Source organism: Salmo salar, chromosome ssa02 (assembly GCF_905237065.1).
Source record: "Salmo salar chromosome ssa02, Ssal_v3.1, whole genome shotgun sequence".
Taxonomy (NCBI): Eukaryota; Metazoa; Chordata; class Actinopteri; order Salmoniformes; family Salmonidae; genus Salmo; species Salmo salar.
The window spans coordinates 20,718,820-20,739,966 of NC_059443.1; the positions used below are offsets into that span (position 1 = coordinate 20,718,820).

General features: G+C 45.0%; 1 protein-coding gene across 2 annotated transcripts; it reads left to right on the forward strand.

Moving 5' to 3' along the window:
* The first annotated feature begins 1,176 nt into the window (after window positions 1-1,176).
* On the forward strand, window positions 1,177-19,119 carry LOC106605775 (beta-2-glycoprotein 1-like). 2 transcript variants are annotated; one of them, XM_014201709.2, is made up of 8 exons: window positions 1,206-1,322; window positions 6,879-7,025; window positions 7,969-8,160; window positions 16,839-16,950; window positions 17,469-17,542; window positions 17,983-18,162; window positions 18,286-18,483; window positions 18,673-19,119. In XM_014201709.2, exons 1-8 carry the CDS (start codon window positions 1,259-1,261, stop codon window positions 18,753-18,755), a joined length of 1,050 nt encoding a protein of 349 aa, XP_014057184.1. In that variant the 5' UTR covers window positions 1,206-1,258; the 3' UTR covers window positions 18,756-19,119. The 2 variants fall into 2 exon arrangements, with proteins under 2 accessions (XP_014057185.1, XP_014057184.1); XM_014201710.2 differs by lacking the exon at window positions 6,879-7,025 and having other exon boundaries at window positions 1,177-1,322.
* Window positions 19,120-21,147: the final 2,028 nt, after the last annotated feature.

Sequence of the window (21,147 nt, forward strand, 5' to 3'; positions counted from 1 at the left end):
GCAGGATTTTAGTCCTTCATGGCGTAGTGTGTTACCAATTGTTTTCTTGGTGACAATGGTCCCAGCTGCCTTGAGATCATTGACAAGATCCTCCCGTGTAGTTCTGGGCTGATTCCTCACCGTTCTCATGATCATTGCAACTCCACGAGGTGAGATCTTGCATGGAGCCCCAGACCGAGGGAGATTGACAGTTCTTTTGTGTTTCTTCCATTTGCGAATAATCGCACCAACTAGGTCCCGTGTGGTTCAGTTGGTAGAGCATGGTGTTTGCAATGCTAGGGTTGTGGGTTCGATTCCCACGGGGGACCGGAGAGATTTTTTTTAATGAAATGTATGCATTCACTACTGTAAGTCGCTCTGGATAAGAGCGTCTGCTAAATGACTAAAATGTAAATGTTGTCACCTTCTCACCAAGTTGCTTGGCGATGGTCTTGTAGCCCCTTCCAGCCTTGTGTAGGTCTACAATCTTGTCCCTGACATCCTTGGAGAGCTCTTTGGTCTTGGCCATGGTGGAGAGTTTGGAATCTGATTGATTGATTGCTTCTGTGGACAGGTGTCTTTTATACAGGTAACAAACTGAGATTAGGAGCACTCCCTTTATGAGTGTGCTCCTAATCTCAGCTCGTTACCTGTATAAAAGACACCTGGGAGCCAGAAATCTTTCTGATTGAGAGGGGGTTAAATACTTATTTCCCTCATTAAAATGCAAATCAGGATATAAACAGAAGACTATAGTAGTAACTATAAAATTGTATTGTTTTTCTTTGATTGTAACACTGTTGAAGTGACTCAATAAAAATAACTGACATCAGAAGATGTCTATTGACCTTTATCATTGTGTATGTGTGTGTGTGTGTGTGATCTGGCTCAGGTAGTAATAATAGAACCTGTAACTGTTTGATCAGTAGACCCTGTTGATTACAGGTGTGTGTATGTATGTGTGCGTGTGTGTGTGTGTGTGTGTGTGTGTGTGTGTGTATGTGTGTGAGTGGGAGACTGTAATGTCAGCTGCTCTGTTTGACCTCTTGACCCCCTTCTCTCAGCTCTATTAACATAAATGGGTGAAAGGTCACTTCCAATGGAATTTTCCCCAGTGTTCTAAACACTCAATGCAAACCAGATGTGTGTTCCTGGGCTGTACCTTATCCATCCCTCCCTCTCTCTCCCCCTTTTCCCTTTTGTTCCCCTATCCCCAAAATGTTCTGTTTCCTAGTGTGCCTCCCGCATAACGGCTGAGACCAGGGTCTAGGCTGGAAGGATGGACTCTGTGCTGCTGCTGTCTCTGTGGGCTCTGGCTGCCTCTGTCTCTCTGCAGACTGCAGGTAAGCTCAGCTCAGACCTCTATCTCTCTCTCACACACATTGTCTATGACTATGTAACTGTATGTGATGCCTAGACAGAGCTTGTCCCACCTAGGCTGAGCTGGGCTTTGGTTTGGCCCTTGGATAGATGAGTAAATCGGTTGATTATTTCAAATCATTTAAAAATCTAGAGCTTGCATTTGTTTTTCAATGAGTGTACTGTATATTTAATATTTGTTCCTGTCTTTGTTGTATTAACATAGGCTGTGGTTTTGGTTGTGTGTTATGGTTGGGGCATGCTGATACACTCCTGACTACAAACTTATTGAATGCATTTGCAGTTTTATTTGGTTGTGTTTTGTACAAAGCATCCAAAACATACTAATCTCTCAGAGGTTAGCAGGCGTTGGGGGTATGATATTTACTGTATGACTCTGTAACCTTCTCACTCATCCTTATTCACAAATAACTCACGATTTTTAGCAATCATGGTAGCATCCACATTAATGTAATACTGTTCATAAACCTATTCTATTCTTATTAACAATAAAAGTTACTCCAAAATGCCACAATACATTATTTGGCATTCATTTCTATTATTTCTATTATGCGCAACATAATCCAAAACACAACCAAAACAAATGCATCCAACAAGTTTGTAGAGTCATAAGCTTGAAGTAGTCATTGCGTGCTAGGAATATGAGACACAATACTAAACTAAATGTAACACACTGTAAGTGAATTTCCCCACTCATACAGGAGTAATAAAGGCCCAGTTCACCAATTTTGTATTTCTTTTTTTAATTTAGATTTTTCAGGGGGTGCTGCAGCAGGTGTATGAGAGCCAATGTCTGTGTATGTGTGTTTGCACAGTTGTGTATATGTAGTGTGTGTGTGTCCCTGTGTCCACCTGTGTGTACAGTATATGAATATATGCCGTTAATTGGTCACACGTATGCAGCTGTCAGCATGAGAGAACACGAGTTGGGGGACCCCTCTCTTTCCGTTCCAGATGTGCTGTACATTAAGGGCGTGTGTCTCTCTCTCTCTCTCTGTGTGTGTGTGTGTGTGTGTGTGTGTGTGTGTGTGTGTGTGTGTGTGTGTAGGTGCTTGGCGACAGTCCATGCTGTATTGCGGATATGAATTAATGATGTGTTTTATGTTAAACACATGGAAGCAAAATACAATGGATTCCTGGGAAGAAATGAAATCATAGAACTAGATGTCCAAATTGGAATCAGATTTAGGCCCCTATTCAATCAAACTATAACCAGGTTTACATTCTGCACATCACTGTAGCCTTTGCTTACCTAAGTACATGAATCCCTACAAATGTGCCAGAAGAAAATTGTCCTCTTTGAAAACCTGGGTACCAGGTTTGATAGAAAAAAGGCCCCATCTGATTCCAACTTCAACTTCAGTTCACATTTCAACTACGATTTCATGTTCCAACCTCTCCATTTCACTCTCCTGGTCAAGGTACTACATTCCAGGTCTGATTTGATTCATCTATCTATAGTGCCTCCAGAAAGTATTCATACCCCTGGACTTATTCCACTTTTCTAGAAATGTTAGCAAATTTATTGAAAATGAAATATCTAATTTACTTAAGTATTCACACCCCTGAGTCAACACGTTCAAATCACCTTATAGCTGTAGATCTTTCTGGGTAAGTCTCTAAGAGCTTTGCACACCTGGATTGTACAATTTATTTTTATTTAACTAGGCAAGTCAGTTAAGAACAAATTCTTATTTACAATGTGTGCCGCCCTATGGGACTCCCAATCCTACCCTAGCCAAACCTGGACGACGCTAGGCCAATTGTGCGCCGCCGTATGGGACTCCCAATCATGGCCGGATGTGATGCAGCCTGGATTCGAAACAGGTCCTGCAGTGACGGCTCTTGCACTGAGATGTAGTGTCTTAGACCACTGCACCACTCAGGAGCCCAAAATGTTTGCACGTCATTTTTTATTTATTCTTCAAGCTCTGTCAAGTTGGTTGTTGATCATTACTAAACAGCCATTTTCAATCTGATTTAAGTCAACATTTTAACTACGCCCCTCAGGGACATTCTATGTCATCTTGGTAAGCAACTCCAGTGTATATTTGGCCTTGTATTTTGGGTTATTGCCTTGGTGAAAGGTGAATTTGTCTCCTAGTGTCTGTTGGAAAGCAGACTGAAACAGGTTTTCCTCTAGGATTTTGCCTGTGCTTAGCTCTATTCCGTTTCTTTTTATCCTAAACAACTAGTCCTTGCCAAAGACAAGCATACCCACAACAAGATGCAGCCACCACCATTCTTGAAAATATGAAGAGTGGTACAAAATGATGTGTTGTGTTGGATTTGCCCCAAACAAAACTCTTTGTATTCAGGAAATAAAGTGAATTCCTTTGCCAATTGTTTTGCAGTTTTACTTTAGTGCCTTATTGCAAACAGGATGTATTTTGGGAATATTTTTATTCTGTACATGTCACGTTTCAGGTAAGACCCAGATGCAGACAGTGTCGAAGTAACAAAAGTTTATTACTAGGACAGGGGCAGGCAAAACGACAAGTCAAGGGTAGGCAGAGGTCAGTAATCCAGATAGGGTGCGAAAGGCCCAGAACGGCAGGCAGTCTCAGGGTCAGAGCAGGCAGGAGTCAATAATCCAGTATGGTGTGACAAGGTACAGAATGGTAGGCAGGCTCAGGGTTAGGGCAGGCAGAATGGTAAAAACCGGGAAAAACTAGAAAACAGGAACTAGAACAAGTGTAAAAATGCTGTTAGGTTTCACAAAGTAAAACAAACTGGCAACAGACAAACAGAGAACACAGGTATAAAAACACTGGTGATAATGGGGAAGATGGGTGACACCTGGAGGGGGGTGGAGACAAGCACAAAGACAGGTGAAACAGATCAGGGTGTGACAGTACAGGCTTGCTTCTTTTCGCTCTGTCATTTAGGTTACTATTATGCTGTTGATCCATCCTCAGTTTTCTTCTATCACAGCCATTTAACTCTAATGTCCATTGCTCATGTTTCTTGGCCCAAGCAAGTCTCTTCTTCTTATTGATGTCCTTTAGTAGAGGTTTCTTTGCAGCAATTCGACTATGAAGGGCTGATTCATGCAGTCTCCTCTGAACAGATGTGTCTGTTGCTTGAACTCTGTGAAGCATTTATTTGGGCTGCAATTTTGGATGCTGGTAACTCTAATGAACTTATCCTCTGCAGCAGAGGTAACTCTGGGTCTTCCTTTCCTGTGGCGGTCCTCATGAGAGCCAGTTTCATCATAGCGCTTGATGGTTTTTGCGACTGCTCTTGAAGAAACGTTCAAAGTTCTTGAAATGTTCCATAATGACTGGCCTTTATGTCTCAAAGTAATGATGGACTGTCATTTTTCTTTGTTTATTTGAGCTGTTCTTGCCATAATAAGGACTTGGTCTTTTACCAAATAGAGCTATCTTCTGTTTACCCCCCCACCTTGTGTAACGAGGGTCGTATAAAGGGGACCAAGGTGCGGCGTGTAGAGTGCTCATATATACGTTATTGATAACACTTAAACCAAACAACAAAACGACAGCCAACAGTTCCGCCAGGTGATACTCACAAAATGGAAAACAACTACCCACAAAACCCCATAGACAAACCCCAACTTAAATATGATCTCCAATTAGAGACAACACGAACCAGCTGCCTCTAACTGGAGATCATCCAAAACTCAACCTAGAAATAGAAAAACAAGAACAAAACATAGAAACAAAAAACATAGACTGCCCACCCATATCACACCCTGACCTAACTAACCAGAGAAAAAACAGCTCTCATAGGTCAGAGCGTGACACCTTGTCACAACACAACTGATTGGCTCAAACGCATTAAAAAGGAAACAAATTCCACAAATGAACTTTTAACAAGGCACACCTGTTAATTGAAAGGCATTCCAGGTGACTACCTCATGAAGCTGGTTGAGAGAATGCCAAGAGTGTGTAAAGCTGTCATCAAGGCAAAGGGTGGCTACTTTGAAGAATTTTGATTTGTTTAAAAAAAAAATGTTACTACATGATTCCATATGTGTTATTTCATCGTTTTGATGTCTTCACTATTATTATACGATGTAGAAAATAGTAAAAATAAAGAAAAACTCTGGAATGAGTAGGTGTCCAAACTTTTGACTGGTACTGTATATATGGTCTCTCAGTGTTTATATGAATATTGCTAGCAACAACAGAATAAAGTAATGTTTAATTACATATCAACAGTAGAAAATAGGAGAATATCTTCTATCTAATGACGCCAACTTTATTTCTCAACTCCTAATATTGAGAAAATTACATTTATTTGAGCCAATTAAGAAAGTAAACTTTCTTGACTTGTCTTGGAAATGCATTTTTCCCAACACAGGGCTAAACTTTGTTTAACCAGCTAAACAGCAGCTATTAGTGAAAATGTGTTTGGAGTGATTTTTCTAGCTAATAGGCTATGATAGAGTTTACACTTCCTCTTCCAGTTACAATGTGGGGAGGTCAACATAATGAAAAACAATCTATCAAATCTATTAATTTTAAAATGCTGATTACTTCTCCTTGCCATTGTCATTCACCTGATGATAAGACAAGACATGCAATTTATTTGGGGGGCTAATCTATGACGGGGGTCCCTGGGTGGCCGGTTTGTCTGGGAGGGGGTCCCTGGGTGGACGGTTTACCTGGGAGGGGGTCCCTGGGTGGACGGTTTGCCTGGGAGGGGGTCCCTGGGTGGACGGTTTACCTGGGAGTGGGTCCCTGGGTGGCCGGTTTTCCTGGGAGGGGGTCCCTGGGTGGCAGGTTTGCCTGGGAGGGGGTCCCTGGGTGGATGGTTTGCCTGGGAGGGGGTCCCTGGGTGGCAGGTTTGCCTGGGAGTGGTTCCCTGGGTGGCCAGTTTTCCTGGGAGTGGTTCCCTGGGTGGCCGGTTTTCCTGGGAGGGGGTCCCTGGGTGGCAGGTTTTCCTGGGACGGGGTCCCTGGGTGGCCAGTTTTCCTGGGACGGGGTCCCTGGGTGGACGGTTTGCCTGGGAGGGGGTCCCTGGGTGGCAGGTTTGCCTGGGAGTGGTTCCCTGTGTGGCCGGTTTTCCTGGGAGGGGGTCCCTGGGTGGACGGTTTGCCTGGGAGGGGGTCCCTGGGTGGCAGGTTTGCCTGGGAGTGGTTCCCTGTGTGGCCGGTTTTCCTGGGAGGGGGTCCCTGGGTGGCAGGTTTGCCTGGGAGTGGTTCCCTGTGTGGCCGGTTTTCCTGGGAGGGGGTCCCTGGGTGGACGGTTTGCCTGGGAGGGGGTCCCTGGGTGGCAGGTTTGCCTGGGAGTGGTTCCCTGTGTGGCCGGTTTTCCTGGGAGGGGGTCCCTGGGTGGACGGTTTGCCTGGGAGGGGGTCCCTGGGCAAGAAAAGGTTGAAGACCTCTGACATAATATAATAATATATGCCATTTAGTAGACACTTTTAACCAAAGTGACTTACAGTCATTTGGGTGGTCCCGGATATCAAACCCACCGCGCTTACGTTGCAATCACCATGCTCAACCAACTGAGCTAGAGGGCCACATCTCTCCACCTCTGTCTCTCTCCTAGTCCAGGCATCTGATGCGTGTCCAGAGAGGCTGCTGGGTAACGAGCGGAGAAGGACGTGTCCAAAACCCTGTACACAGGACAAGGACTGTGGCAACAAGCGCCAGTGTCTGTGTGACGGCCAGTGTGGCCTCAGCTGTGTGACTCCAGGTGCGTGTGTGTGTTCTGGTTTGTCAGTTGGACCTCAGCTGTGTGGCTCCAGGTACGTGTGTGTGTTCTGGTTTGTCAGTTGGACCTCAGCTGTGTGACTCCAGGTGCGTGTGTTCTGGTTTGTCAGTTGGACCTCAGCTGTGTGACTCCAGGTACGTGTGTGTGTTCTGGTTTGTCAGTTGGACCTCAGCTGTGTGACTCCAGGTACGTGTGTGTGTTCTGGTTTGTCAGTTGGACCTCAGCTGTGTGACTCCAGGTACGTGTGTGTGTTCTGGTTTGTCAGTTGGACCTCAGCTGTGTGGCTCCAGGTACGTGTGTGTGTTCTGGTTTGTCAGTTGGACCTCAGCTGTGTGGCTCCAGGTACGTGTGTGTGTTCTGGTTTGTCAGTTGGACCTCAGCTGTGTGGCTCCAGGTACGTGTGTGTGTTCTGGTTTGTCAGTTGGACCTCAGCTGTGTGACTCCAGGTACGTGTGTGTGTTCTGGTTTGTCAGTTGGACCTCAGCTGTGTGGCTCCAGGTACGTGTGTGTGTTCTGGTTTGTCAGTTGGACCTCAGCTGTGTGGCTCCAGGTACGTGTGTGTGTTCTGGTTTGTCAGTTGGACCTCAGCTGTGTGACTCCAGGTACGTGTGTGTGTTCTGGTTTGCCAGTTGGACTTCAGCTGTGTGACTCCAGGTACGTGTGTGTTCTGGTTTGTCATTTGGACCTTAGCTGCGAGGGATAATTTTTTTAAATCATTGCACATGTTCATGTGTGCTCCAAATGAGGAAATGAGGGCACTCGACATGGCTTTACATCATCACCAATGATGCCCCATCTGGAAGTGCCTTCTTTTCAGTTCATCTGCCCAGAAACACACTAAACCCATTCTAAACTGTTCTTGATTATCTGATCTTTCCTCGTTAACCTCTCCACTCCTCCATCTCTTCCTCTCTTTCTTCCCCAGGTCGTACTTGTCCCTGGCCCCTGCCCTCAGGGAACAACTTTGTTGCTTCCCTCCTCTCTCCCACTCCCTCCTTCTCTGCCCTCCTCGAGGTGCATTGTGACACAGGCTACATGTTGCCCAATGGCTTGGATGCAGCCATCCGTCGTTGCCAAGGCGACCGACAATGGAGCGATGATGATCCCAACTGCACAGGTGGGTACAAGAACAGAGCAGAGAGGCAGAATGTTCTGGATGCAATTTAGATAACATTATCTCTGCTCATTAGAAGGACCCTGGAAATAGGGAAGGGGAAGGGAAGGGGGTACCTAGTCAGTTACATAACTGAATGAATTCAACCGAAATGTGTCTTCCGCCTTTAACCCAACCCCTCTGAGTCAGAGAGGTGCGGGGGACTCCCTTACTCGACGTCCATGTCATTGGCACCCGGGGAGCAGGTGTTGTTGGGGGATTATCTGCCTTGCTCAAGGGAGTTATTGGCTCAACACTCTTAACCGCTAGGCTACCTGCCGCACCCAAAGAATGGAATGGAATGCACATACTGCACAGTGAATGGAATAGAACATAATTCACTCCCTCTGTTCTATTCAGTCCATTTCTATGTGTTACATCATATTCTATTTTATTTATCTTTTTTCCAGAAGTAGTTTTTCAAAAAGGGTTATTTTCTTTAGGGTTCTTCAGCTGCCCCCATAGGAGAACCCTTTTAGGTTCTAGGTGTCTCTCTCTCTCTCTGTGTGTGTGTGTGTGTGTGTGTGTGTGTGTGTGTGTGTGTGTGTGTGTACCTCAGGAATGAGGGCCTCTGTGATGGTGTTATTTTGTTGGCAGTTTGTCTGTTTGCATAGACTGAGACATTGTGTAACCAGGGCCCATTCTCTAAATTGCCTTAGCAACGGGACTATCAGCTGTTGATACTAGGACTGCAGTCCAGAGAGAGGCAGGGCTTGATTAGTTCACAGTGTCTGTGCCAGATGGGGTGAAAGAGCATGTTCTAGTCTTCATCTCCTCCTGGCTGGGTTCTTTTAACCTTTATTTAACCGTTGTGTGTTTCAGTGTGTGAGTCAAGTGTGTATTTTAAGAGTGTGAAGGTCTACATGCATTTGTGTCCTCTGTGCACTATTGTGTGTGTGTGTGTGTGTGTACTTATAGTGTGATATGTTTGTGTTTGTGTGTGTGTGTGTGTGTGTACTTATAGTGTGATATGTTTGTGTTTGTGTGTGTGTGTGTGTTTGTGTGTGTGTGTACTTATAGTGTTATATGTTTGTGTTTGTGTTTGTGTGTGTGTGTGTGTGTATGTGTGTGTACTTATAGTGTTATATGTTTTTGTTTGTGTGTGTGTGTACTTACAGTGTGATATGTTTGTGTTTGTGTATGTGTGTGTGTGTCCATGTCCCAGTCTCACAGAGCTCCTTCACAGAGACAGGCAGTAGGTTGGCTGGGTATCTTCCTGTGTGTATTGGAGCTGTGCTACATCGTGCTTATTGAGAGGCAGTGGGCGGTAGATCACTGTCAGAGTGTCAAATAGCTGTGTGTATGTGTGTGAGTTTAAGAGAGAGAGAGAGAGACAGAGAGTGGGGGGGAGAGAGAGGGGAGAGAGAGAGAGAGGGGGAGAGGGAGGGGAGAGAGAGAGAGAGAGAGAGAGAGAGGGGGAGAGAGAGAGGGGGAGAGAGAGGGGGAGAGAGAGAGAGAGGGGGGAGAGAGGGGGAGAGAGAGAGAGGGGAGAGAGAGAGAGAGAGAGAGGGAGAGAGAGAGAGAGAGAGAGAGAGAGAGGAGAGAGCGAGAGAGAGAGAGAGAGGGGGGCGAGAGAAAAGAAGAGATTTTGTGTATACATTTAATGTGTGTGGGAGGTGGATCACAGATAGAGTGTCAAAGAGCTGTGTGTGTGTGTGTGTGTGTGTGTGTGTGTGTGTGTGTGTGTGTGTGTGTGTGTGTGTGTGTGTGTGTGTGTGTGTGTGTGTGTGTGTGTGTGTGTGTGTGTGTGTGTGTGGGCGACGGATCACAGTCAGAGAGCACTCTTGCTCATGCAGCTCTGGGCCATGCTGTTCCCTCTTCTCCTCTCCTCTCATCCTCTCTTACTCTCATCCCTTTCCATCTGAGAGGCCCCTGATAAGGTCTCCCCCCTCAGAGAGAGCCAAGGACAAGCAAGCAGCTCTGGGCTATTTAGTGTGTTTGTTTGGTGAAGCAGAACTGGGCTGTAGAGAGAGGTGTGCAGTGTGTGTGTGTGTGTGTGTGTGTGTGTGTGTGTGTGTGTGTGTGTGTGTGTGTGTGTGTGTGTGTGTGTGTGTGTGTGTGTGTGTGTGTGTGTGTGTGTGTGTGTGTGTGTGTGTGTGTGTGTGTGTGTGTGTGTGTGTGTGTGGTGGACTTGACCGTGAAAGAGGTGCACAGCTTTGACCACCTGGTCATCTATGGACATCTCTCTGCTTTCACTATCACTCCTTTAAGACAGAGGTACCTGTCAGCCAACAGTAGTTTCACACTGGGCCCTGGCTGTGTGGGAGGCAGGCAGGCAGGCAGGCACTCACTCCCCATACAGCCACACACTCACACTCACTCCCCATACAGCCACACAGTCACACTCACTCCCCATACAGCCACACACTCACACTCACTCCCCATACAGCCACACAGTCACACTCACTCCCCATACAGCCACACACTCACACTCACTCCCCATACAGCCACACACTCACACTCACTCCCCATACAGCCACACACTCAACTCACTCACCCCGCCCATACATAATTTATATAGCTACGTATAGGATTAGATATATTTCATAATCACACTCACTCCCCATACAGCCACACACTCAACTCACTCACCCCGCCCATACATAATTTATATAGCTACGTATAGGATTAGATATATTTCATAAACACTCAGTGAACTGACCCCTTTTGATGTTGCTCATGTGTGTCTATGGGAGAGTTTTCCACAGAAGAGAGCCTCTCTGTACCTGCTGTAGTTAGTCTGCATATCACACTACCCATCGAACATCCCTCCCTGTAAATCTGAGGTCACTTCAACACCCCTACAAAGAGCCTCTCTAGATATTTATATTTCCACGAACGAGAGGCTCTCATACTTCCAGGAATGAGCCATCCATGTGGTTACACAACTAATGCCGCATCTCTTTCTCTCTTTCTCAGTCTCTCTCGCTCTGTCAATCTCTCTCTCTCTCTCTCTGCCAATGTCTCTCTCTCTCTGTCAATCTCTCTCTCTCTGCCAATGTCTCTCTCTCTCTGTCAATCTCTCTCACTCTCTCTCTCTCTCTCTCTGCCAATGTCTCTCTCTCTCTGTCAATCTCTCTCTCTCTCTGCCAATGTCTCTCTCTCTCTGTCAATCTCTCTCACTCTCTCTCTCTCTCTGCCAATGTCTCTCTCTCTCTGTCACTCTCTCTCACTCTCTCTCTCACTCTGTCACTCTGTCACACTCTCGCTCTCTCTGTCACTCTCTCTCTCTCTCTGTCACTCTCTCTCTCTGTCACTCTCTCTCTATCTCTCTCTGCAGCAATATGCATACTTATCAGCTAGTTACCATAATCTATTTTCAGATTCCTGTTTTCTCAGAGGATATTCAGTTTCCTGACTCAAAGCTATGACAACCTGCAACACCTATAACCTACAAAGGTTATTGTTATATGAGTCACCTGGCCAGTGAAAGGGACATGTGAGGTGTTGACCGCTATGTATCCTGAAGAGGAGCCCCCCCATTCCACTTCCCCCTGTCTGCTGTGTCATCTCACACCTATAGTGCATTCAGAAAGTATTCAGACCCCTTGACTTTTTACACATTTTGTTAGGTTACAGCCTTATTCTAAAATGGATTAAATTGTTTTTTTTCTTCATCAGTCTACACACAACACCCCATAATGACAAAGCAAAAACAGTTTTTTCGACGTTTAGGCAAATTTATAATAATAAAAAAAAACGGAAATATGACATTTAAAGTATTCCTCTCTTGGAAAATTAAGTATTCAGACGCTTTACTCGGTACTTTGTTGAAGCACGATTACAGCCTCAAGTCTTCTTGGGTATGACGCAACAAGCTTGGCACACCTGTATTTGGGGAGTTTCTCCCATTCTTCTCTGCATATCCTCTCAAGCTCTGTCAGGTTGGATGGGGAGTGTTGCTGCACAGCTATTTTCAGGTCTCTCCAGAGATGTTCGATTGGGTTAAATTCCGGGCTCGGGCTGGGCCACTCAAGGACATTCCGTCACTTGTCCCGAAGCCACTCCTGCGTTGTCTTGGCTGTGTGCTTAGGGTTGTTGTCCTGTTAGAAGGTGAACCTTCGCCCCAGTCTGAGGTCCTGAGAGCTCTAGAGCAGGTTTTCATCAAGGATCTCTCTGTACTTTGCTCCGTTCATCTTTGCCTCGATCCTGACTAGTCTCTCAGTCCCTGCCGCTGAAAAACATCCCCAAAACATGATGCTGCCACCATCATGCTTCACCGTAAGGATGGTGCCAGGTTTCCTCCAGATGTGGCGCTTGGCATTCAGGCCAAAGAGTTTAATCTTGGTTTCATCAGACCAGAGAATCTTGTTTCTCATGGTCTGAGAGTATTTAGGTGCCTTTTGGCAAACTCCACATGGGCTGTCATGAGCCTTTTACTGAGGAGTGGCTCCTGTCTGGCCACTCTATCATAAATGCATGATTGGTAGAGTGCTGCAGAGATGATTGTCCTTCTGGAAGGTCCTCCCATCTCCACAGAGGAACTCTGGAGCTCTGTCAGTGTGACCCTCAGGTTCTTGGTCACCTCCCTGACCATGGCCCTTCTCCCCTCCATTGCTCAGTTCGGCTAGGCGGCCAGCTCTAGGAAGAGTCTTGGTGGTACCCTTCCCCAGATCTGTGCCTCGACACAATCCTGTCTCTGAGCTCTACGGACAATTCCTTTGACCTCATGGCTTGGTTTTTGCTCTGACATGCACTGTCAACTGTGGGACCTTATATAGACAGGTGTGTGCCTTTCCAAATTATGTCCAATCAATTGAATTTACAACAGGTGGACTCCAATCCAAGTTGTAGAAACATCTCAAGTATGATCAATGGAAACAGGATGCACCAGTTTGAGTCTCATATACAATGGTTTGAATACTTATGTAAATAAGGTATTTCTGTTTTTTACTTTTAATAAAATAGCAAAAATGTCTAAAAACCTGTTTTCAATTTGTCATTATGGGGTATTGTGTGTAGATTGATGAGGAACACTTTTTTTTTAAATACATTTTAAAATTAAACTAACGTAACAAAATGTGGAGAAAGTCAAGGCATCTGAATACTTTCCGAATGCACTCTAGCTGTTAACTTTCTCTCAATCCCGTTATTCACATTAGCTAAATGCTGCTCTGTGTGTGTTTGTCTGTGTGTGTATTTGCGTGTTGTGTTCCTGTTTTTTCTATGAATCCTATTATGCACATTAGTTACATGCTGATATGTGTGTGTGTGTGTGTGTGTGTGTGTGTGTGTCTTTCCACAATGTGTGTGGGTTTCTGTGTGTAGGCTATGAACGGTATCATGCTCAACAGCACATAGGCACCACCAGTGAATGACATACAGTGCCTTCAGAAAGTTTTCACATCCCTTGACTTTTTCCACATTTTGTTGTGTTACAAAGCGGGATTAAAATAGATTTAATTGAAGAAAAAAATTGGTCAACAATCTACACAAAATACTCTGTAATGTCTCAGTGGAAGAAACATGTTTGTTTTTTATTAATGAAAAATAATATATTTTGATTAGAGAAGTATATTCAACCCACTGAGTCAATACATGTTAGAATCCCCTTTGGCAGCGATTACAGCTGTGAGCCTGTCTGGATGAGTCTAATAGCTTTGCAAACCTTGATTGTACAATATTTGCCCATTATTCTTTTTAAAAATTTTCAAGCTTTGTCAAGTTCATTGTTGATCATTACTAGACATTTTCAAGCCGATTTAAGTCAAAACTGTAACTAGGTCACTTAATAACATTCAATGTCATCTTATCTTAGTAAGTAACTCCAGTGGCCTTGCATTTTAGTTTATTGTCCTGCTGAAAGGGGGATTTGTCTCCCAGTATCTGTTGGAAAGCAGACTGTAACAGGTTCTCTTTTTACGTTGCCTGTGCTTAGCTCTATTCATTTTCTTTTCATTCAAAAAAACCTCCCTAGTCTTTGCCGATGACAAGTATTTTTTATTTTATTTTTTTATTTCACCTTTATTTAACCAGGTAGGCTAGCTGAGAACAAGTTCTCATTTGCAACTGCGACCTGGTCAAGATAAAGCATAGCAATTCGACACATACAACAACACAGAGTTACATATGGAATAAACAAAACATAGTCAATAATACAGTAGAACAAAAGAAAACAAAAAGTCTATATACAGAGAGTGCAAATGAGGTAAGATAAGGGAGTTAAGGCAATAAATAGGCCATGGTGGCGAAGTAATTACAATATAGCAATTAAACACTGGAATGGTAGATGTGCAGAAGATGAATGTGCAAGTAGTGATACTGGGGTGCAAAGGAGCAAGATAAATAAATAAATACAGTATGGGGATGAGGTAGGTAGATAGATGGGCTGTTTACAGATGGGCTATGTACAGGTGAAGTGATCTGTGAGCTGCTCTGACAGCTGGTGCTTAAAGCTAGTGAGGGAGATATGAGTCTCCAGCTTCAGAGATTTTTGCAGTTCGTTCCAGTCATTGGCAGCAGAGAACTGGAAGGAAAGACGACCAAAGGAGGAATTGGCTTTGGGGATGACCAGTGAGATATACCTGCTGGAGCGCGTGCTACGAGTGGGTGCTGCTATGGTGACCAGTGAGCTGAGATAAGGTGGGGCTTTACCTAGCAGAGACTTGTAGATAACCTGTAGCCAGTGGGTTTGGTGACGAGTATGAAGCGAGGGCCAACCAACGAGAGCGTACAGGTCGCAGTGGTGGGTAGTGTATGGGGCTTTGATGACAAAACGGATGGCACTGTGATAGACTACATCCAGTTTGTTGAGTAGAGTGTTGGAGGCTATTTTATAGATGACATCACCGAAGTCGAGGATCGGTAGGATGGTCAGTTTTACGAGGGTATGCTTGGCAGCATGAATGAAGGATGCTTTGTTGCGATATGGGAGGCCGATTCTAGATTTAATTTTGGATAGGAGATGCTTAATGTGTCTGGAAGGAGAGTTTATAGTCTAACCAGACACCCAGGTATTTGTAGTTGTCCACGTATTCTAAGTCAGAGCCGTCCAGAGTAGTGATGCTGGACGGGCGAGCAGGTGCGGGCAGTGATCGATTGAATAGCATGCATTTAGTTTTACTTGCGTTTAAGAGCAGTTTGAGGCCACGGAAGGAGAGTTGTATGGCAATAACATGATGCAGCCACCACTATGCTTGAAAATATGAACACTGGTGCGCAGTGATGTGTTGTGTTGTGTTGGATTTTCCCCAAACATATAATACAGTATTAATTCAGTGCCTTATTGCAAACAGGGTGCATGTTTGGAATATTTTCATTCAGTACAGACTTCCTTTGTTTCACTCTGTCATTTAGATTAGTATTGTGGAGTAACTACAATGTTGTTGATCCATCCTCAGTTTTCTCCTATCACAGCCATTAAACTCTAACTGTATCATGACACAAGGTGAGACCCAGATGCAGACACAGGAGGCAGATGGTTGGAGTCTTACAATGTTTAATAATCCAATAGGGTAAGGCAAGAGAATGGTCGTGGACAGGCAAAAGGTCAAAACCAGATCAGAGTCCAGGAGGTACAGAGTGGCAGAGAGGCTCGTGGTCAAGGCAGGCAGAATGGTCAGGAAGCCGGGTACAGAGTCCAGAACAGGCAAGGGCCAAAACCGGGAGGACTAGAAAAAAGAGAATAGCAAAGGCAGGAGTACGGGAAAACCTCTGGTTGACTTGGAACATACAAGACGAACTGGCACAGAGACACAGGGATAAATACACTAGGGAAAACAAGCAACACCTGGAGGGGGTGGAGACAATAACGAGGACAGGTGAAGCTGATCAGGGTGTGACAAACTGTTTTAAAGTCACCATTGGCCTCATGGTGAAATCCCTGAGCGGTTTCCTTCCTCTCTGGCAACTGAGGAAGGATGCCTGTATTTTTGTAGTGACTGATTGTATTTATACACCATCCGAAGTGTAATTAGTAACTTCACCATGCTCAAAGGGATATTCAATATCTGCTTTTTTTTACCCATCAACCTTTGCAAGGCATTGGAAAACCTCCATGGTCTTTGTGGTTGAATCTGTTTTTGAAATTCACTGCTCGATTGAGGGACCTTACAGATAATTGTATGTGTGGGGTACAGAGATGAGGTAGTCATTAAAAAATCATGTTAATAAACACCATTATTCCACACAGAGTTATTCCATGCAATTTATTATGTGACTTGTTAAGCAAATGTTTACTCCTGAACTTATTTAGGTTTGCTATAACAAAGGAGTTGAATACTTATTCACTTAAGACCTTTCAGCTTTGAATTTTTCATTACTTAGCAAAAATGTATAAAAACATAATTACACATTATGGGAAATTGTGTGTAGATCAATGACACAAAATCTAAATGTAATCATTTTTAAATTCAGGCTGTAACACAACAAAATGTGGAAAATGTCAAGGCGTGGGAATACTTTCTGAAGGCACTGCAAAATATCATCAGCACCCTGTGTGTGTGTGTGTGTGTGTGTGTGTGTGTGTGTGTGTCTGTGTGTGAATCAGTTGAACAGAATGTACAAATGTGTTTTGTTACAGATGTGCTTCTCACTCTCCCTTTCCCTCCTCCCTCTCTCTGTTCCTCTCTCCTCCCTCTCTCTTCCACTCTTCTCTTCCCTCCTCCCTCCTCCATGTGTGTCTACGTCTGCCCCCTCTGTAGCCCCCACCTCCCCCCAGGTCTCATGTCCTTTACCTGAGGAGGTGACCGACACCTTCAGCATCGATGGATCCGCAGTCGCTGGAACAACCATCCGCTACACCTGTCTGTCTGGGTGAGAGAGGGAGGGAGAGAGAGAGAGAGAGGGAGAGAGGGAGAGGGAGGGAGAGAGAGAGAGAGAGGGAGGGAGGGAGGGAGGGAGGGAGGGAGGGAGGGAGGGAGGGAGGGAGGGAGGGAGGGAGGGAGGGAGGGAGGGAGGAAAGACAGATGCAGACAAAGGAGAGAGAGAGATGGGTGGTAAGGGGTGGAAGTGGAGGAACTTCATTATGTAGAGACTGGGCTGTCTACATTACTGTTGTTAACTAGGCCATTAATATGCTTTTTACTGACTCACATCTAATAATGTATCACATCTAATAATGTATCACATCTAATAATGTATCACATCCCAATGCATATGTCAATTGGAATCATGTATTGTATGGAAAATACATACTTTCTGAAACAGAGCCAACAGAGAGGTGAACATTTAACCTCTGCTACACCGCTTAGTGTATTACCAGTCAATTAGTCATATAACCACCCCCTCTCTCTCTGTCTCTCTCCCTCTCTCTCCCCCCCTTCTCTCTCCAGGGAGCTGGTGGGAAACAGTGAGAATCTCTGTAATATTGATCAGACCTGGCAGTACCCTCACCCCATCTGTCAAAGTACGTGTGTGTGTTTTATAATATATAGTGTTTGATAGAGAGAGAGAGCAAGCAGAGGTAGAGCATCAGAGCCATGGAATTTGATGGTTGGCGTGTGGGTGGATGGATTGGGCCTTTTGATTGTGAGTGTGTGAATGTGTGGTTGTGTGTTTGTGTGTGTGTGTATTTTGCGGAGGAGGTTATTGTACTCTGCACTTGAAATCGTTCTACTTTGTGTGTGTGTGTGTCTTTTTATGTGTGTGAGAGAGACTGAAATGTCGGTTGTTATGTTTCATAGTGCTTTACTGCCACCTTTTGGCCTAAACAGAGAATAACATCTCTTGCCAATTCATTCAGCAATGTTCTTGTATCCTGGTCTGATCCTATGGATGTGCAGACTTGACCAGGATGGAAGAACATGTAAATGTGTATATACAGTGACCCTCTCTCTCCTGTTCCAGGAGTGTGGTGCCCGCCCCCCCAGGAGGTGAACCAGGGGTACCTGGTGGCGGTACAGAGGACTGAGTACGATGTGGGCGATGCCATCTATTACCTCTGTAAGAAGAACCACCTGCTGGATGGACCCAACCGGGTCACCTGCCAGCCCAACGGCACCTGGAGCGCAGTGCCCTACTGCAGAGGTGAGACCTAATTGTTACACCCAGGGCCCACTGTGTGTGTGTGTGTGTGAGATACAGAGAGAGTGGGTAGAATATTGACCTTTCTTCTTTATTTGTTCTTCATCCTATACTTCCTGCTCTTAGCGCGCTGTCCAATCCCAGCGGAGCGGAGCCGTGTTCTGATTGGTGGGCTGAAGCGTTGGCCCTATGACGTGACAGACTCGGTGGTTCCTCACGGGGAGAGCGTGACGTTCTACTGTAAACACTCCAGGAAGCAGTGCAGCTTCCCCTACACACAGACCTGTTTCGACGGCAGGCTCAACCCCCCCTTCTGCTACCAGGGTGAGTTAGGACCCCAGAACTGGTGCCCTGTCTAACATGATCTATGGAAAACCCCTTGGTGCCTTACTAGTCTTTCTATGTGACTGTTCAGTGGGCAGGAGACCTCAGGGTTCAGTCAGAGACAGTATGTGCTTATATTGTCTTCATTTGATGTAACATGTCTATCACCTCCCTCCTTCTGTGTCCCAGAACCCACCTGGCTGCAGTACAAACTGTTCCCTCATCGGCTGGTGTCAGAGATCGAGGCCTGCTCTCTTGTAGACCTGGACTAATACCCCGACACTCCCATCTCTATGTCTTGTCCCCCTCTCTCTCAGCCTGTACCAATGATAGGCTCTACATGTCTTAACAATAGCTGTGTTAATGATAATACATGCATTAATACAGAAGTAAAACAGAGTCATAACTCATATAGTTCAAATGTTCACTTCATGTGTTGTTACCATGTGACTCTGACTCCTCCCACTGCGGGATCTGACTGACCTTACGTGTTGTTTTGTTTTAACATAGTGTGTTCCTGCCCCAAGCTGGGCCTCAGGATACTCCTCCTACTTATGTTGTTGACACACCAAGCCCTGAGGCTTGGAAGTTCTATTGATGTGACGGTTTTGAAATAAAAACAACGTTTTGCTGTAATGTGATGAATGTGATATTTCATGTAATTGAAATAAAATAGAGATGAACACTTGATTCTCACAACAATTAGGACACCCTGATACAGTGAGGGAAAAAAGTATTTGATCCCCTGCTGATTTTGTACGTTTGCCCACTGACAAAGAAATGATCAGTCTATAATTTTAATGGTAGGTTTATTTCAACAGTGAGAGACAGAATAACAACAACAACAAAGTCCAGAAAAATGCATGTCAAAAATTTTATTATTAAATGATTTGCATTTTAATGAGGGAAATAAGTATTTGACCCCTCTGCAAAACATGACTTAGTACTTGGTGGCAAAACCCTTGTTGGCAATCACAGAGGTCAGACATTTCTTGTAGTTGGCCACCAGGTTTGCACACATCTCAGGAGGGATTTTGTCCCACTCCTCTTTGCAGATCTTCTCCAAGTCATTAAGGTTTCGAGGCTGACGTTTGGCAACTCGAACCTTCAGCTCCCTCCACAGATTTTCTATGGGATTAAGGTCTGGAGACTTGCTAGGCCACTCCAGGACCTTAATGTGCTTCTTCTTGAGCCACTCCTTTGTTGCCTTGGCCGTGTGTTTTGGGTCATTGTCATGCTGGAATACCCATCCACGACCCATTTTCAATGCCCTGGCTGAGGGAAGGAAGTTCTCACCCAAGATTTGACAGTACATGGCCCCGTCCATCGTCCCTTTGATGCGGTGAAGTTGTCCTGTCCCCTTAGCAGAAAAACCCCCCCAAAGCATAATGTTTCCACCTCCATGTTTGACGGTGGGGATGGTGTTCTTGGGGTCATAGGCAGCATTCCTCCTCCTCCAAACACGGCGAGTTGAGTTGATGCCAAAGAGCTCCATTTTGGTCTCATCTGACCACAACACTTTCACCCAGTTGTCCTCTGAATCATTCAGATGTTCATTGGCAAACTTCAGATGGGCATGTATATGTGCTTTCTTGAGCAGGGGGACCTTGCGGGGGCTGCAGGATTTCAGTCCTTCACGGCGTAGTGTGTTACCAATTGTTTTCTTGGTGACTATGGTCCCAGCTGCCTTGAGATCATTGACAAGATCCTCCCGTGTAGTTCTGGGCTGATTCCTCACCGTTCTCATGATCATTGCAACTCCACGAGGTGAGATCTTGCATGGAGCCCCAGACCGAGGGAGATTGACAGTTCTTTTGTGTTTCTTCCAATTGCAAATAATCGCACCAACTGTTGTCACCTTCTCACCAAGCTGCTTGGCGATGGTCGTGTAGCCCATTCCAGCTTTGTGTAGGTCTACAATCTTGTCCCTGACATCCTTGGAGAGCTCTTTGGTCTTGGCCATGGTGGAGAGTTTGGAATCTGATTGATTGATTGCTTCTGTGGACAGGTGTCTTTTATACAGATAACAAACTGAGATTAGGAGCACTCCCTTTAAGAGTGTGCTCCTAATCTCAGCTCGTTACCTGTATAAAAGACACCTGGGAGCCAGAAATCTTTCTGATTGAGAAGGGTCAAATACTTATTTCCCCCATTAAAATGCTAATCATTTTATAACATTTTTGACATGCGTTTTTCTGGATTTTTTTGTTGTTATTCTGTCTCTCACTGTTCAAATAAACCTACCATTAAAATTATAGACTGATAATTTCTTTGTCAGTGGGCAAACGTACAAAATCAGCAGGGGATCAAATACTTTTTTCCTCACTGTATATCTCTTTCTCGCTCCCACACGAGCATGTGTACACACACACACACACACACACACACACACACACACACACACACACACACACACACACACACACACACACACACACACACACACACACACACAATCCATCTTTTGCAATTTCTAAGGTTACATGCCCTTGGATTAAATGCTGATCTGATCTCATAACATATACAGTAGCTGCCCACTGTTTACTCAACATGGATTGAGTCTAGTCAGACCCAGAATTGTCCTTGCTATCCGAAATCCCTGGGACGTCTCTACCCCATTAAAGTTAAGGGTTAAGGTTATGGTTAGGGTAGGGGTAAAGTTTG

What these genes read in the sequence shown, in the direction of transcription:
- LOC106605775 (XM_014201709.2), top strand. Translation starts at nt 1,259, where the DNA reads ATGGACTCTGTGCTGCTGCTGTCTCTGTGGGCTCTGGCTGCCTCTGTC. An exon ending in TGATGATCCCAACTGCACAG is followed by an intron (nt 8,161 to 16,838) that starts GTGGGTACAAGA and finishes CCCCCTCTGTAG; the next exon opens with CCCCCACCTCCCCCCAGGTC. An exon ending in CGCAGTGCCCTACTGCAGAG is followed by an intron (nt 18,163 to 18,285) that starts GTGAGACCTAAT and finishes TCCTGCTCTTAG; the next exon opens with CGCGCTGTCCAATCCCAGCG.